General features: G+C 51.0%; 5 protein-coding genes across 5 annotated transcripts; 3 read left to right on the plus strand and 2 right to left on the minus strand.

Annotated features, from left to right (window-relative positions):
• Positions 1-633: 633 nt before the first annotated feature.
• On the minus strand, positions 634-1,120 carry COCMIDRAFT_22613 (uncharacterized protein; the record flags this gene model as incomplete). The annotated part of the gene is made up of 2 exons (XM_007685444.1): positions 634-1,009; positions 1,074-1,120. The coding sequence occupies 2 exons, from the start codon at positions 1,118-1,120 to the stop codon at positions 634-636; spliced, it is 423 nt and encodes a 140-aa protein (XP_007683634.1).
• Positions 1,121-1,945: 825 nt separating this feature from the next.
• On the minus strand, positions 1,946-4,250 carry COCMIDRAFT_32853 (uncharacterized protein; the record flags this gene model as incomplete). Its single annotated transcript, XM_007685461.1, has 3 exons — positions 1,946-2,307; positions 2,357-3,871; positions 3,929-4,250. 3 exons carry the CDS (start codon positions 4,248-4,250, stop codon positions 1,946-1,948), a joined length of 2,199 nt encoding a protein of 732 aa, XP_007683651.1.
• Positions 4,251-7,581: 3,331 nt separating this feature from the next.
• On the plus strand, positions 7,582-9,763 carry COCMIDRAFT_83594 (uncharacterized protein; the record flags this gene model as incomplete). Its single annotated transcript, XM_007685505.1, has 6 exons — positions 7,582-7,641; positions 7,762-7,956; positions 8,076-8,642; positions 8,714-8,854; positions 8,905-9,508; positions 9,567-9,763. 6 exons carry the CDS (start codon positions 7,582-7,584, stop codon positions 9,761-9,763), a joined length of 1,764 nt encoding a protein of 587 aa, XP_007683695.1.
• Positions 9,764-10,672: 909 nt separating this feature from the next.
• Positions 10,673-11,108, plus strand: COCMIDRAFT_1468 (uncharacterized protein; the record flags this gene model as incomplete). Its single annotated transcript, XM_007685426.1, has 2 exons — positions 10,673-10,747; positions 10,929-11,108. 2 exons carry the CDS (start codon positions 10,673-10,675, stop codon positions 11,106-11,108), a joined length of 255 nt encoding a protein of 84 aa, XP_007683616.1.
• Positions 11,109-12,879: 1,771 nt separating this feature from the next.
• Positions 12,880-14,759, plus strand: COCMIDRAFT_32856 (uncharacterized protein; the record flags this gene model as incomplete). The annotated part of the gene is made up of 5 exons (XM_007685462.1): positions 12,880-12,969; positions 13,063-13,355; positions 13,431-13,636; positions 13,710-14,529; positions 14,600-14,759. The coding sequence occupies 5 exons, from the start codon at positions 12,880-12,882 to the stop codon at positions 14,757-14,759; spliced, it is 1,569 nt and encodes a 522-aa protein (XP_007683652.1).
• Positions 14,760-15,288: the final 529 nt, after the last annotated feature.

Raw genomic sequence — 15,288 nt, forward strand, 5'->3', positions numbered from 1 at the left:
GTTCCGCCAACTACTTACTTTACTACTAGTCCATGGTTATCGCATCGCATTCCAATCCTGAGACCGCCAACAACCCTCCCCCCACCCCCAATTCCAGCATCCAAGAAATCCGCCCTCCCCTCCTCCCGCCGCCTCCGAAACTCAAAATTTCCATCCGGGTGGAGGGAAGAGAAAAAAAGGCGACAAGACTCTTTACTCGGCTTGGCCTATGTCGTTGAACCGCCGGAATAGTTAAGACCTAAAAAAGAAAGAGAAAGGGCCCCCGGGCTAGAATTGGACCGTTCTTGGCCACTGACTATCGAATCCGGACTTGCACTTGCACTTGCACTTGCCCTGTCCCCCCCCACACACACCCCACCCGCACTTGGGCTGGGTTGAAGAGAGAGATAAAGCGGAAGCGACGTGCCGTTCGCATGCATGCTAAATCTAGCAGGGTTGATATCTCTTCTAACTATATATTCAATAATAGATAAAACCTGCCTTGCATAATAACATGTACACGTGTGAATGCGAGAGAAAGAGAGAGAGAAGTGACGAATGCTTTGCGAAGCGGTGTTGGCGGTAAAGTAACGCAACGAAGAGAAGGGGCGTTGTTTGTCTCCCTGACGCAGGAACGGTAAAAAAAAAAGCTAGCTAGCCAGCCACAAAAGCTGAGCCGCAAAAGCCCGCGCGCTCGCGGTTGCTCCCCACCACCCCGGTCGCGTAAAGTAAGTAGTCGCGGAGTTCAGCCGCAGCGTAGCGAGTTGTCGCGTCTGGAAGCGAGACACAAGTAGCATTTCGGCTGCGGTTTTGCAACGGGCGTTGGGGGAACTCTCTTTTCTTCTTCTTACTTTTCTTTTTTGCTTTCGCAGATGGAAGGAAGAGGCGAGGGGAAGGGGAAATGTAGGAAGAGGCGATGAGGCTGTGGGGAGAAGGGTACAGGTGTAAAAGGGATGCTTGGCGTGGACATGTCTTTGCGTGAAGGACTACGTCCGGTCTTTCGGGCGGAGGGTTGGCGGATCGTCCGTTTCTATGCGCTTTAGTGTAGATTACTTGCGATGTAATTAGAGGAACAAGGGGGGGGGGTTACTTACTGTGTTACAAGTCTGCCCTGGGTACTGCATAGAACGAGGGGTTGCATGACGTAGGCTATTCTAAACTGGTTGACCAACTGCGATTGGTTTCGTCCGAAAAAGAAACGTGGTAGGGTGCAATGGCTTTGGTGGGATGCATTAGGTGCGTTGGTTGTTTGGAAAGGGCGAGTGACCGCTCTGCTCCATTCCGTTCATCATAGAACGTAGCAAATGAAAAAGGAAAACCCCCGGTAGTACATCAAGTGAATCTCTAGACAACAATATCACTGGCTCACTGTACAATATTCAAATTTTTGAATCTTATGATATTTGATATTTGGTATATGGTGTTTGACATCTACACTAGACATTCCCAGTCTCCTTACATACTTCCACCTCCTCCACTCTATATCTCTATGTCTTCCACCTCTTCTTTATTCACAAGCTCCCAGGCTTTCCAACTTATCCCCCCCCCTCTCCTCCCCCTGACTTCATTTTTCCTTCCCCTTCACAATGACAGAATAAAGAAGAGATTGGCGCAAGCCCCAGGCCTAGCGCTTGACGTGAGAATTACAAAAGAACTGGTATCAGATCTCTTACTTGCGGGCCAAAAACAGGAAAACAGAGATGCAAGGAAAAAAATAAAATGAAATAAAAACGACTCAATGAAAGATTCGTTATCGGGGCCGAGCAAGACAGCCGTATAGGGCGTGCCTCGTCAGATGCAATGGAGCTGGTAATGGGGTATATTTGACACGCTCTATCTGTCAAACAACCACCGCCAAATACAGGACAAAAGACTCAAGGAAAGTGGGGAATCAGTGCCCGGACGGTACATGTATCTACACTCCGTCTAGGTCTTCGCTTGGAAATGATGCTGGAGACCTATCAACCTAGTACGGACCTCGTTGAGATTGAGGTTGCCAGGGTGCGTTGGGGACGTATCCTGGAGGTTGGTGGTATCCCATCTCCGCATCGGGTCCTGGGCTGCTGTCATGACTCCTCATTCGGTCATGCGAAGGTGCACGGCCGAATGTTGAGGCATCAGCAAGCAGGTGGCCTTGGTCGTCTCCAAATTGGCGACCACCAGGACCCGGATAGGCCGTGTGCTGGTCGGCAAGAGGCACGCGATCATAGCCCTCGGTGCGGGGACCAAATGGCGAGGGAAGAGAGCTACGCTTGTACTCTTGAGGATCCATAAGAAGCGAGTTGCGTGCGTCGAGAGGAGTAAGGTTGTCGAGGTCACGAGCTTTCTCTAGAGGACTGTTAGAGTTGTTTGTGTACGAATGAGTTTCTGAACTTACCGGCTTCCTTTCTCTTCTTGCGGTGAGGGTTCTCCTTGCAGCAAATGATGATTGCATTGACTGCGATGAGTATACCCAAAACACCCGTCAGAGTAGCCTGCACAACGACAAGCACAAGACCAGTGACGGTCTTTGTCGTCTGGCTCATGCCCAGCTCCTCGACGAAAACCAAGATACAGACGACGGACAGAACGCGGATAACGGAAATGGAGATGTTGATCCAGTTGCTGGACTTGAGAGAGTACGGACGAGCCCAGAGAAGCATGATGAGGAGTAGGGATTCGACGATAAGTTGACCGGCGGCTTGAGCAAGACCGTGGCCATTTGCGCCTGCAATGACACATCCACGAGCAAAGATGAAGACAATGGCCGGTACGAAAATCCACCAGTAGCTCTTCTTGTAGTTTTCGTAGAAGATGCTGTACTTGCGCCAAACTTCCTTGTCGTCATAGAGAACATCGGGATTGCCTTCCATCTTCTTGAACTTGTTCGCAATGGTCCAGATCTTCCAGGTGAAGAAGGCCAGAATTCCAGTAAAAGCAGCCAGAGTGATACCAGCCAATGTCTTGACGGCCCAAGAGTCACCATTCTTGAACTGGTAAACACAGTAGAGGACCCAGATACCGTAGAGCAAGAGAATCAAGTTGGTAATGGTCTTTGCCAGGGTCCACCAGTATCGTTTGCGGAAGCTCGTCAGACGCTTGGGGAAGCTGCCAAAGAGGGCCCAGGTTTCCAGAATAACCTTGAAGAGCAGGATACCGACGGTGATGGCAGCGACGACAATGGCAAAGATGAGCAGAACAGTCATAAAGGCATTGCGATCAGGGATTGAGTACTCCTGAATATAGCCCTGCATGTCCTTTGCGTAGATCATGAGTTTGTTGTCGCTCTCCTGTGGGGCTGAGTCCTGGTTGACATTGGTGCTGAGCTCGTCACGAGCCCAGAGAAGCAGGTTCATAGCGCGCTTGCTCAAACTCTTGTCCTGGTTCACGTGGACAAGAGTCGCGTTCTTGAGATAGTCGTAGTTGCTTTCGGTGAGATTGCCGCCGGTATTCTTACGGAACGTGTCAATGGAGCGCTGCATGTCGTCCCAGCAGATAAGACCAGTACTGAAACCAAAGTTCTTGGCCCAGTTGCGATAAACGCCAGGAACGTCGGCACTCATCATGCCGTTGAGTGACATGGCCTGGAACCATCCAACGACGTCTCCAAAGGTAGGACTGGACTGAGGGGCGCCAGCGTGTCCGGCGCTCGCAAAGGCGGCCATGCCAGAGACGGCCAGAGCACCAGCAGCGATTCCTGCAGCAACGTACTGCACACCCGTGGTGGAAAGGGATTTTCCGTTGGTGACTGACGAGGTGATACATGCCAGGTCTTGGTTGGTGTCAATAGATCGGAGGTACATCTTGGCCTGACTGTCGATATCCGGAATGTTGAAAGCTATGCCGGGGATCTGGGACATGATATCGTCTGGGATGCTCTGTTCACCTTTTGCGCTAAATGTACCAGAAGGAACTGGGCTGGGTTAGGATTTGATCTGATGAAGGCGCCAGAAGAGAGAATTTTACGTACCTGGACACAGCTGGTCAACCTTGGAGTCACCATCGCAAGGGTTGAAGGTTCTGTTGTAGACGTTTCGACCATATGCTGCTACCGTGAGGGTGGCCATGACCTTTTGCGTCTTCTCATTTGTGCCGGAGACATCAAAGGTAACCTTCTTGGTGGAGCGGTCGAATTTGATGTCGAGCTTGTTTACTTCAATGTCCGAAGGGCCATCGAGACAGGAGCTGAAGCCGTTGGTTTGCAAAATGTCGCCCGCCAATGCGCCTAGAGGGGCCGAGGCGAGTAATATGATGGGGGCGAGCATGGTCGAGTATCTCGTGTTGAGTCTCATTGTTGCTGGTGTTTGGTGGTCGTCCGCCCGCGGGCGTTCCTCACAGGGGGAGAGCGACTGTCGATAACGAAGGGCGTGTGCGATGGACGTGCCTCGAGGGCAAGGAAAAAGGGAGAAACAGATAGATTAAATCGAGTATGCGGGCGTGGTGTCAAGCAGAACAGTTGTGGAAAGTGAAGGACAAAAAAAACAAGAGGGGGCGGTTGCGCCGTGAAGCAGGCAGTGGGCGGGCAAGCGTCCTGGCAGAAGCGACGGTAGCACAGGTGAAACAGATAACGAACGAGAGCGAGCGATGTGGTGGTTGAGGAGAGGGAAGAGAGGCGCCCGAGCCCAGTATTCTGCTGTGGTCTGAAACCGTGCGGGCAGCGAGGCAAGGGGGGGCGGGCACGCGAATCAGGCAAAGACGCGCGGCGCTAGCTGCACTGGGATGGGGGAATGGCGCAGGCCTCTGGATCCAACGCTATCGAAGGATGCTTGTTGGGCCGCGTTCGAGAACACGAACGAGCTGGGCGACGAGGCGGAAGGGGAACTCGGAGCAGGTGTAGCAGGGAGACTGTTGCAGAGGGCGCGGGATTGCGTTTCTTTTTATCAGCCGCCCTGCGCTCGCAGATACAGCTACAGACTCTGTACTAGGGGACTAGCTACATAAAACACCGCTAGCAGTACTAAGAAGACAATGGCAAGACAGCTCACGGCGGTGCACACACACACACTAGCCAACTAACTCGACCTGTCTGCTGCCAGCAAAGACAGTCTCGTAATCGCCCACACGAGCTGAGCAATGCTACTCCAAGACCAGCCTATCGACGCCCCTCACTCGGGTCCGCTCCAAGACCACTCGCCGCCCTCCCCAAGCATCCCCCAGAGACGCTTAACACATGGCTCTCTTGGGCCTTCTCGTAATTCCTCGCAAACCCCATGCTCCCACAACGGGACGCCGCTTCTGCTGCTACCAGATAGTACTGCCGCCACCGCTGCTGATAATGACGCTGCTCATGCACAATTGCTCAACAACTGTCCAAAAGCCATGTCTCTGCTGCGACCCTGGTCGCCGGGCTCTCGCGCCGACCGTTGATGGCGTGGCTGTGCGCGTAAAAATAGACGGGTATCTCTGAATGCAGGGCCAGCATATGGTCACTTTTGACGGTTGCAGTGGCTGGTCCGAGTATGACGTCCGATCAAGACAGGGCTGTGCAGGCAGAGGACCGAAATATCTTACGCGTCCATAGAAAAAAGGTGTTGCTGGTGATTGCTCATGGCATCCGCTGGCGGCAGCAGCAAGTCAGTAATAGCAGCAACAATAGCATGCAATGACCAACCAGCAGGCTTTTCACCTGGCCAAGACACTCCCGTCAGCTCGTGTGTCTTGGTGGTCGTTGCTTAGGGCCTAGAGTACATGGAAATCGCCCGTCCAATGCCCTTCACCCCCCCTTCATCGTCGCCTGGACCACGCGATCTCTCAGCCGCCAGCCAGAGTCAGAGTCCCGCTGGGCCAGTCCCTTTGCCGCCATCAGGCCCTGCATCCATCACAGCCCTGGCCACGCGCCTGTCAAGTCCGCCTTTTCATTGCTCCCTTTTCTTTTCTTTTTTTCCCTACTACTACGTACACAGATGGATACAATCGCCTTGTCCGGTTCCCTCTTGCACAGTCGTGGTATAACATGCTATTCATTAATCTCTATACACTCACTTTCGCTTAGCTGCTCCTTGCCATGTCAGTGCCGTGTTAAGGCTGGGATCTAGAACGGTTTATCCGAAGTAATTTCCTGCTAATTTCGCATGCCCGCCGCTATCTCGCCTTGAATCAAGCCTTGCACTTGCCCACGGCAAGCCGTTACCAAGCAAGCCCACGTGACCGCTTCGACCTGCTGCTGTTGCTTGTACTGTATGCTCACAAGGACCGCTCACATGTGCGTCACGTGACTTGGATTCCTGTCAAAGCACGGTACATCGCTCGAGAGTCGACTCATTGCAATGACATGCAACCCCATAGCCATGCACAAGACGCCTTCATCTCGTCTGCTTCTTCCAAAATACATGCCTCGTGCTTGAATACTGTGTCCGGTACTTCCGGCGGACTTTTCACCCTCTCCTCTCCCACCGTAAATCATCCGCATCATGTTGGGCGCCCTCAACATTGTGACCGGAACTCGGCTCCAGTTCTGAGCTGCTCTGTTTGCAGTCTGACTTGATGACTGACCACCACGACTGCAGGCCAAGATGACGCTCGGAAACAGGCGCACAAGTGAGCATTCCAGAGCAATATTGACGTCGCATAGCCAAGATATCGTGACTGCCGTCAGAGTTGGAATCGGAAGGCGCGTCCTGAGTTTCAGGGAAGGGACCCCTCTGCCTCCTCTTCGCTGGGTGCGTTGCCTCGGAGCTCTCTGAGTTTCCGACTCGCCCTTTGTTTTGACCCCAACCAGCCCTCCTCACCCATGTGCCTGCTCTTTTTTCCCTCCCTTGCTTGGCCCGACTCACTCTCTCGTTCCTCGCATTCCGGTCATTTCTGTATCATCTCGTCATTAGATATCGTCGCCCTTTGCTGCAGAGGCGGCAGAGTGTGACGCGGCAGGGTCGCGCCAGTGAAGTGCCTACACATGCACGCACACACAAAAGGCCAGGCAGCAAGATTAAAACACTCAAGTGACATGGCGCTCCTTTTCAAGACGCCCAGCAAGCAATGCGACCAACACGGCCACGCAGCTGCGCCACTGTTTTCGTTGCCGCCCTAGGCCGCATCTGGTATTGCTTGCGAGAAAACACATCGACCACCAACCGCATTTTCGGTCATGGACTTTCGGTGCGCACTTGTCCGTCGATTCGGAATGCCAATGTTTCCATCTGCCGTCTTGAAGATGCTGTTCCTGGTGTGAACTTACGCCTCCGGCCCTCCCCATTGGCCAGTCTATCTTGTCTCCTTGCATCTCCAGCCGTCCGATCGCGAAATCCTGCCCTAGGGCTCAAGACCTCGCATTGCCCGCACGCATGGCCGTCCTGACCACCGTATGAAACTCGATTCTTCGAGCCGGCTGCTGCGTGCCTCGGTCGTCGCAGCGCTGAACCTCCGCCTGCTCAGAACCTTATCCAAGTTTCGTCACTTGACGACGCCTGCTGCAATTTAGTGGTGACGGAGATTTAATAGTAGTCGTACGCTTTAGGGGCAGTGTCACCAGACGTCGATTCAGGCACATCACTGCTCCATTGACAATTCGCTTATAGTCAGGCCTGCCAGAACAAACAAAAAAAACTAGTATTGGATTGCGCCCAAGTGTCAGGACAAGACTGTTTCTTATCTTTGTTACGTCTCGTCGATTGCTCTTATACAACCATGGTTTATACCGGTAAGCCGAGCCGTGGGTGTGGCATGTGCAAGACCCGCCGAATAAAGGTATGTATCTTCTCCTCGCAACCATTTCTCTTTCCATACCACCAAGGGTCCAGGCAATCCTTTGCGAGTAACCGCAACCGCTTTTACGTACACTCTAGCCCGTCCGCTAACCTTACCCAGTGCGACGAAAAACGGCCGACATGTGGCAACTGCAAGAAATCAGCCCGTGTGTGTCCAGGATATCCAGACGATTTCGATCTGGTTTTCCGGGACGAGAACAAGGCAATGGCAAAGAAGGCGCGGAAATCCCCCGGGACTACTCGGTCAAGTAGTAGTACTGGGAGTTCCAGCTCGCAAACTTCTCCATATCTGTATGTATTAGACCGAACCACTAGTGATACAGCCCGCACCAATCAGCTCCATCATGTGCTTGGATGCCATTGTCTTTCTGTCAGTGTCGACTGTCTGCTGCTTTGTGATTCGCACAGGACGAGAACCCAGCTGATCTTATCAGGTCACCATCTTCAACGTTCGAGGCGTGGCCAGTAGACAATGCGCTCCAACGAAGTGAGGGCTCTAGGAGGGCAAAATCAAAGTCGCAAAAGCGATCAGACTCGATCCAATCACAGCAGCTACTAGCACTGTCCAGCCCTACAACACCTTCGCAATCCTTGGATAAGTCATTCGACTTCGAGAAATTCATCTGGAACTTTGAAAACACAGTCCCAAGCACCATCTTCCTCTCCCCAGAATGCGAAGCCGTGCCCTTTTTCTTCAAAAACTTCATTACCCTGCCGCAACAGGCTGAGAGTACAAGAGGCTTTCTCGAGTACTTGGTCCCCCTTTATAACCGTGCCCGTCCCTCATCTGTACTGCACCTCGCCACTGATGCTGTTGCAATGGCAACATGTGGTCAGTATCCTGGTCGACACCGGCTCCTCCGCGAAGCTGTATCCACCTACGGCAAAGCCATCAAGAAGCTACACGAAGATCTTCGAGATCCCAAGATGTCCAAGAGCGATGAGACAGTGCTTGCTATACTCATGTTCTCTCTGTATGAAGTAAGTCGTGAGGCTTGATTCGATTCGTGTTTCGAGTCGATGGACGAATGAGCTTATCTGACAACCTGCAGACGATCATGAGTACCGATGATACTATCAGAGCATGGGGGAATCATGTCGACGGAGCTGTCGCATTGACAAAATTAAGAGGAACGGAGCAATTCAACGACCCCATGTCTCATGCTATATTTCGTGCAGTGCGCACAATGATGGTAAGACCCCCATACTCTACCCTTTGGGATCGGCAACTGAGTGAATGTAGATTACAAGCTGTGTGCAGCGATCCAAGCCCATCGAGTCTTTTCCCGGTGCGGCAGGATGGCTTGGCACTGGCGAGTTCAGTGATGAAAACGCTGCCAACCGGTTGACACTCATCTGCATTGACCTACCTAATCTTCGCGCCCGTGCCAATACCCTCACGTCTATGCCGTATGACCCCCGGTATGAATCCGAGGCCAAGCAGATACTCGATTTCGCACAAACAGTCGATGGGAACCTTGAAGAATGGTACCGCACACTGCCATCGGAATGGAAACACCGCATTATCAGCATATCCAATGAGACACTGGCGCCTGAGGATATTACCTTGGCAGAGAAGTGGCCGGGCGAGCAGCATGTGTATCACGATGTGCCACTGGCGAGTATCATGAATGACTACCGCGTGTGTAGAATATTTTGTCGCCGGGTCATCATGGCTTGCATAACCTGGCTGAGTTCTGGTGGTGACTTTTCAGAAAAAGATCAGGCATGGAACAAGAGTGTGTTTGTCATTCAAACAATGGTGGATGAGATTAGTGCATGCGTGCCTTTCCATATGAGCTATGAGCTCCAGCCCTTGGCCAAGGAGACGGGTCAAGAACAAAACGGTGAGTGTTTGAGACATTACCTAGGATAGGCTTTCCAGCGTACTGACAGTTTTTACAGCCGCAGAAGCCTTTGGTGGATACTCGTTAGTCTGGCCACTGTACGTCGCAGCAAACGCAGAGAGCGTACCACAAGAGCAACGCGACTGGCTGTTTGGTCGGCTCTCAGTTATCGGCACCAAGTTTGGACTCAGTAGTGCACAGGTCCTGGTTCTGGCGAGGAGACATGTTCTCACATGTGGACCCATGTTTCCTTGAAAAATGCTGTTTTTTCTGAAGAGTCATTCAGATATCAATAAGAAAAAAGCGCAAAAAAAAGAGATGTCATGTCAAGAAACATCGCGATCACATTCCCGGCAAGTACCACAAAAGTATATATATACGGGGGCGTCTCGTATCGTGACCCTCCCCGTCCTGCGCACAAGTTCGTGTGATCCCTCTTGAGGCGCATACACCAGGGTCCATGTGATTACCTGATCCAAGACAACATCTACAGCATGATATTATACACCGTCAAACAAATGGCTCCCGGCCTTCCCCCCATGCCCGCGAAATAAAGATAATCACCGCCAAGCGGACGAACGATGAGAATGCCCGGATAGATCGGGTGCGGGCCGACCACACACTCGACGCTAAGAGCTGACTACCGTCGCAATCCAGGGTTTCAGCAGCGTCTGGGGAGGCATAGACTGCGCCATGTTAAGGTAAAATGGAGCGCGTTATTTCCCCTTTCCACCCACTTGCCCTCCCCCCTTGAAAGTAATTTTAACAAAAAGGTGTGGTGCGCTGAGCCACGATCTTTTTTTTTTCGGACGAAGTGTGTAAGCCTTTACGCCACTTGAATAAGAAGCTTGGTGTATCTCGCTTTAACATACTGTTTGTTGTATTCTCAGCTACTTAACGTCTTCCACTCGTTTTTTCGATCGCTCGTTTGTTCGTTCGTTCGCTCGCTCTCACTCGCTCGACGCATCACCCCGCGCGCCACGCCCCCCCGCGCCCACCGTTCTCTGCACGCACACACACGCTCTCTCGAGTCACTTGCTTTCCAGTTCGCGCGCGTACCACGTCACTTTACTTCCCCCCACCGCCTGCGTCTGCGCCCGCGCCCTCACACGAGCCACTTTTATTGTTCTCCACTCGACTCGATCCAGTTAAAAAAAAGAAATCATGGGTGCCACGAATCTGATTCCGCTGTTTATCCTCTTTGCCGTTGTTGCTGGGTTGGGATGGGTTGGGTATCAAGTACGCCTTTTTCCCCCCTTGTTCTTCTTATCGCGTCAACTGCCAAACCCCGCATGTTGAGCGCAAGCGATCGCAAGCGAGCATGCCATCGGCTCGCCTGCGCGCCCGACTACTGCGAAATCAGAAAATTTCGTAAAGTGGACATATATATATAAGCTGATTGCTGATGATGAATGCACAGATCTTCCTCTACTCTGAAGAACTAGCCGAGCGCGGAACTAAGCATATGGAGAAGAAAAACGTCGTCTTTACGAAAGATGGGGCGAGGGTTGGGGTGAGGGAGGTTAGTGCGGAGAAGTATACGGATAGGACGCAGAAGGCGTTTGTTAAGACGTGGAATGCGGCGACGGAGAAGAGGTGAGTTTGATTTTCTTTTTTAGGGGGAGGGGAGGGTGAGATTGGTGCTGGTGCCGGTGCTGGTGCTGGGGGTTAAAGATGTGAATGTTTTGCTGACTTTTTGTGAAAGTGGAAGTGGATCGAGGAGGTTGACAAGATAGAGAGTGGGTATGGTGTTGGGTTTATGGGAAGAGGTGGCTGTTCGGATTGCCCGTTTGGCGTGGGAAGAAATACAGGAAGTTACTTGACGACGGATTGGGAATTATGTGGGATTTTTCTTTTGAGGATATCGGAATGAGGAGATGAACATGAAATCCCTCTCCTTTCTTAGGCACTTCTCTCAATACTCTTTGAGATGATAAATTGAGTATAATTGCAGCACATTGGTACAAGTTCGGCATATGATCGATTTTGGATATGCATGCAGCTGACTGACGGGCCTGGGTTTACTGGTAGGGATGAGGGAAATAAAGTTTGACGGGCCGAGGCAACTGCCGTGTACATGGAATGAAAAGACGATGTTCAGATATCTGCGTAAGTACATTGAGAGAGGATAGACTGGCATCGCTCCTGCTGACCCGATATACTACTATACTAAAGCTCCTTGTTGCACATCAAGCCATATGCAAGACCCAACCAGGCTCCACACCACTAACCTCTCTCCACCTCTTCCACGTTGCTCAAGTCACCATTATCCATTTCGGTGGTTCACATGCCAGACCAAAGCTATTTCCCCCATTCCCGTACCGAAAACCATGCATTCGTACACAGCGGGGTAATCCTCTCTCGAACCACACGCTACCCATCCCACCAAGCCCTTAGTAGTAGCCACCCCCTCACCAGCTGCATCTCACAACAGCAACGCAAGAAAAAAAAGGGCAACCACACCTCTTTCAGCTCTGCTTTGCAAAACCCAACAAAAAAAACACCCCAGAAACATGTTTTCTTTGAGAGCCCCACAGTTCTTTTAGATATGTAGGCGCCTAAAAATCCACTACTTTACTTACTACTCAAATGCGAATAGTCAGTACATTTCCACCGAACAAAGCCGGATGCCACCGAGAGGCTCAACGGTCCGTCGATCGCCCTTGCTCGGCCGAAAACCCGCTTTTTTTTTACTTATTACTTTACTTTATTTGTTCTCACCGCCGCCCATAAGCCGTTGTTAAAGCATCTGCGTTTGGCGGTAACCACTATTATACACACGCGCAGATCAGCTAATAAGAAAAACCAATACGTATGAACGAGTGAAGAGCAAATCCCCTTCTCTTCTTGTCATGCAGGAATTACGCACGAGTTACGTATGTTAGACACGCTAAACCTGCTTACACATACATATTTATTTATTTTTCTTGCTTCAGCTTTTGCGGGAGGGGAGGAGGAGAAGGAGGAGGAGGAGGGGAGGGTGGGGGGAACATGGACCGGGGTTACTATGTACGTGACCAAGTTTCTAGAACCAGCACTTGGGGGGGATTGGTGCGCTGGTCCGATACGTCCCGTTGGCATTTACTTCTTGCATATGTACAGTAGATCTTTTGTGTATTTGAGACAAATACGGAGTGTGTGTACAAGGGGCGGGGTCTGGAGTATTTGTTCGGTTGCTCGGTTGCACTTTTTTTTTTCTTTCTTAGCTACTGCTAGTCGGTTCAGGGTTTATAAATAGGTATAAAGTGGTATTAAAGAGTCCTTGCATCACACACGCATTTGCCTAGGTTGGTGTGCTTTTTTTTGGCTGTGAGATGGGTAGTCGGGAAATACATCTTCCTTGAATTTGACGAGAATTTTTCGGGGTAAAGATGTTTCTTGAGACTATCTCTGATCGCGTGGGGTTCGAGGTGGTGAGTGCGAGCGGGATTGTGTTTTCAGCTGGGATCTTTCTGGCTTCGGTAAGTGGGATGGTTTATTTTCCCCCTTCTACTTGTCACGTGCTGTATCTGCACATAATCAAAGGAAAAGCATATGAATAACGTTCAACGCAGATTGCCATTTACGTCCTGGGATGTGGCATATATAATCTATTCTTCCACCCACTCCGACACGTTCCTGGACCTCTTCTCGCGCGGGCCGGTCCTCTCCCATATGTAATCAGGACGCGCAATGGCGAACTTTCCGAATGGATCACGCAGCTGCACGAAAAATATGGAGACGCGGTTCGCGTGGCTCCGAATGAGGTCTCATTTACTTCGGCAGATACTGCCTGGTCTGACATTTACGGCTTCCGCACGGGCAAGTACAAGGGTACAGGAGCATACCTGAAAGACCACGCGTGGTAGTAAGTATCATATCAACTGTGTGGTTTGTAGATATGAGTAGTAAGATTACTGACAAGAGTACTTTCATGAAATAGCCCCAAACCCATCGCTGGCGTACGGTCTATGATCAGCGCCGACGAAGAAGCTCACTCTCGCCAGCGCCGTAACCTCTCGCACTTGTTTAGTGAAAAGTCGCTTCGACAGCAGGAATCTCTTCTCCGAGGCTATGTTGATTTGCTTGTTCAGCGTATGGGTGAGCATGCTGCACGAGGCGAAGTCATGGACATTGTTCGCTGGTACAGTGAGTATTTTCAACCTTTTTTGCAAGTCTTAAAAAAAGGGATATACAAACTGAGTCACTACGTGTAAAACAGACTACACAACCTTTGACATCATCGCCGACCTGGCCTTTGGCGAATCTCTCTACTGCCTGCGCGACTCGGAGAACCACGAATGGATTGACCTAGTCTACAGCGCGACAAGCGTGGCCAGCATAATGTCGACGCGCAAGTACGGCTTTGTAGGATTCTACGATTGGGCTCGCAACATCTTTCAGGACACCAGGCAGAGCGAAGAGCGCCGCCGCCAATTCAGTCTCAAAGCCTCAGCCAAAGTATCGGAGCGCCTCGCACAGATTGAAAACGGCGACGACGACAAGCCGGATTTCTTCGGCCAGCTCATGCGCAACCACGTCAGCGAAGAGAAGCGATTATCGCGCGCCGAAATGGATGCAAACGCCGTTACGTTTCTGACTGCCGGCAGCGAGACAACTGCTACAACACTATCTGGATTCACTTTTTTCATCCTCCGACACCCAGATGTTTATGCCAAGATAGTACAAGAAATCCGCTCCGCATTCACCTCTCTCGCAGACATTAATGCGGAAAAAGCCGCGCAGCTCCCTTATCTCACCGCTTGCATCCAGGAAACGCTGCGTATATATCCCCCTGTCCCCACTGGTTTCCCGCGCGTTGCTCCACAAGGCGGAGGCAACATCTCGGGACACTACATTCCAGGAGGTACTTCGGTGTATGTTAGTCAATATGCCATGTACCATTCCTCGCGCCATTTCAAAGACCCAGACGCGTTTGTGCCGGAACGATGGCTTGAGGGCGCGAATGCAGAGTATAGTGGGGATAAAAAGGAGGGATGGAATCCGTTTAGTTTTGGACCGAGGAATTGTATTGGGAAGAAGTATGTCTCGTCTCTATTTTCTTCCTACCTGAGAATCGTTGAAGAGAAATAAAGCTAACTTGAGGAATAGTCTCGCTTGGGCCGAACTCCGTCTTGTCATTACTTGCGTCCTTTTCTCGTTTGATCTTGAGCTTGTGGATAAAGAGAGTGATTGGATGGCAGCACAGAAGGTGTTTACGCTTTGGAAGAAGCCGGGGCTGATGATTAGGTTGAAGGCTGTGAAGGAGTAGGGGGGGGGGGGGGGGGGGAGAGTGAGTGAAGTAATCTTCAAAGTCTCTTATCTCCCTACCTAGCGACTTCTTATCACATGTTTCACATACCCTCTTTTATCTTCACTTTCCATTCCCTGTTATCTCCCACTAGAAGTACTGGGCTGAACTATATAGTACCTCAACGGTTTTCCATATCAAAGTTCAGCCTTGATATTGCTTGTCAATTCCACGCATACCTCTTCGAGTAACCTTCCCTATTTCTCAAACTTTGTCGTATAGCACGAGGAATCTTTTTTCTCCTCACAAAAATTCAACAAAAAAGCCCCATGCACGTGCATATGTACACAAATACAGCAGGTGTGTATGTACGCAATCTCATATCAGCGCTAACCCAAAGTCCTCCTGCAAATCAAACAAAATATCGAAGCGCCCCCCCCAAAATGATAATTCTATTATACGATCGTGGCTCAATACACGCTAGTCCAATCACAGTAGTGACACGAACAATCCATTACTAAAAAAGGAGAGAAAGGAAAATAGGGACTGG

Source organism: Bipolaris oryzae (genome assembly GCF_000523455.1).
Source record: "Bipolaris oryzae ATCC 44560 unplaced genomic scaffold scaffold_10, whole genome shotgun sequence".
NCBI lineage: Eukaryota > Fungi > Ascomycota > Dothideomycetes > Pleosporales > Pleosporaceae > Bipolaris > Bipolaris oryzae.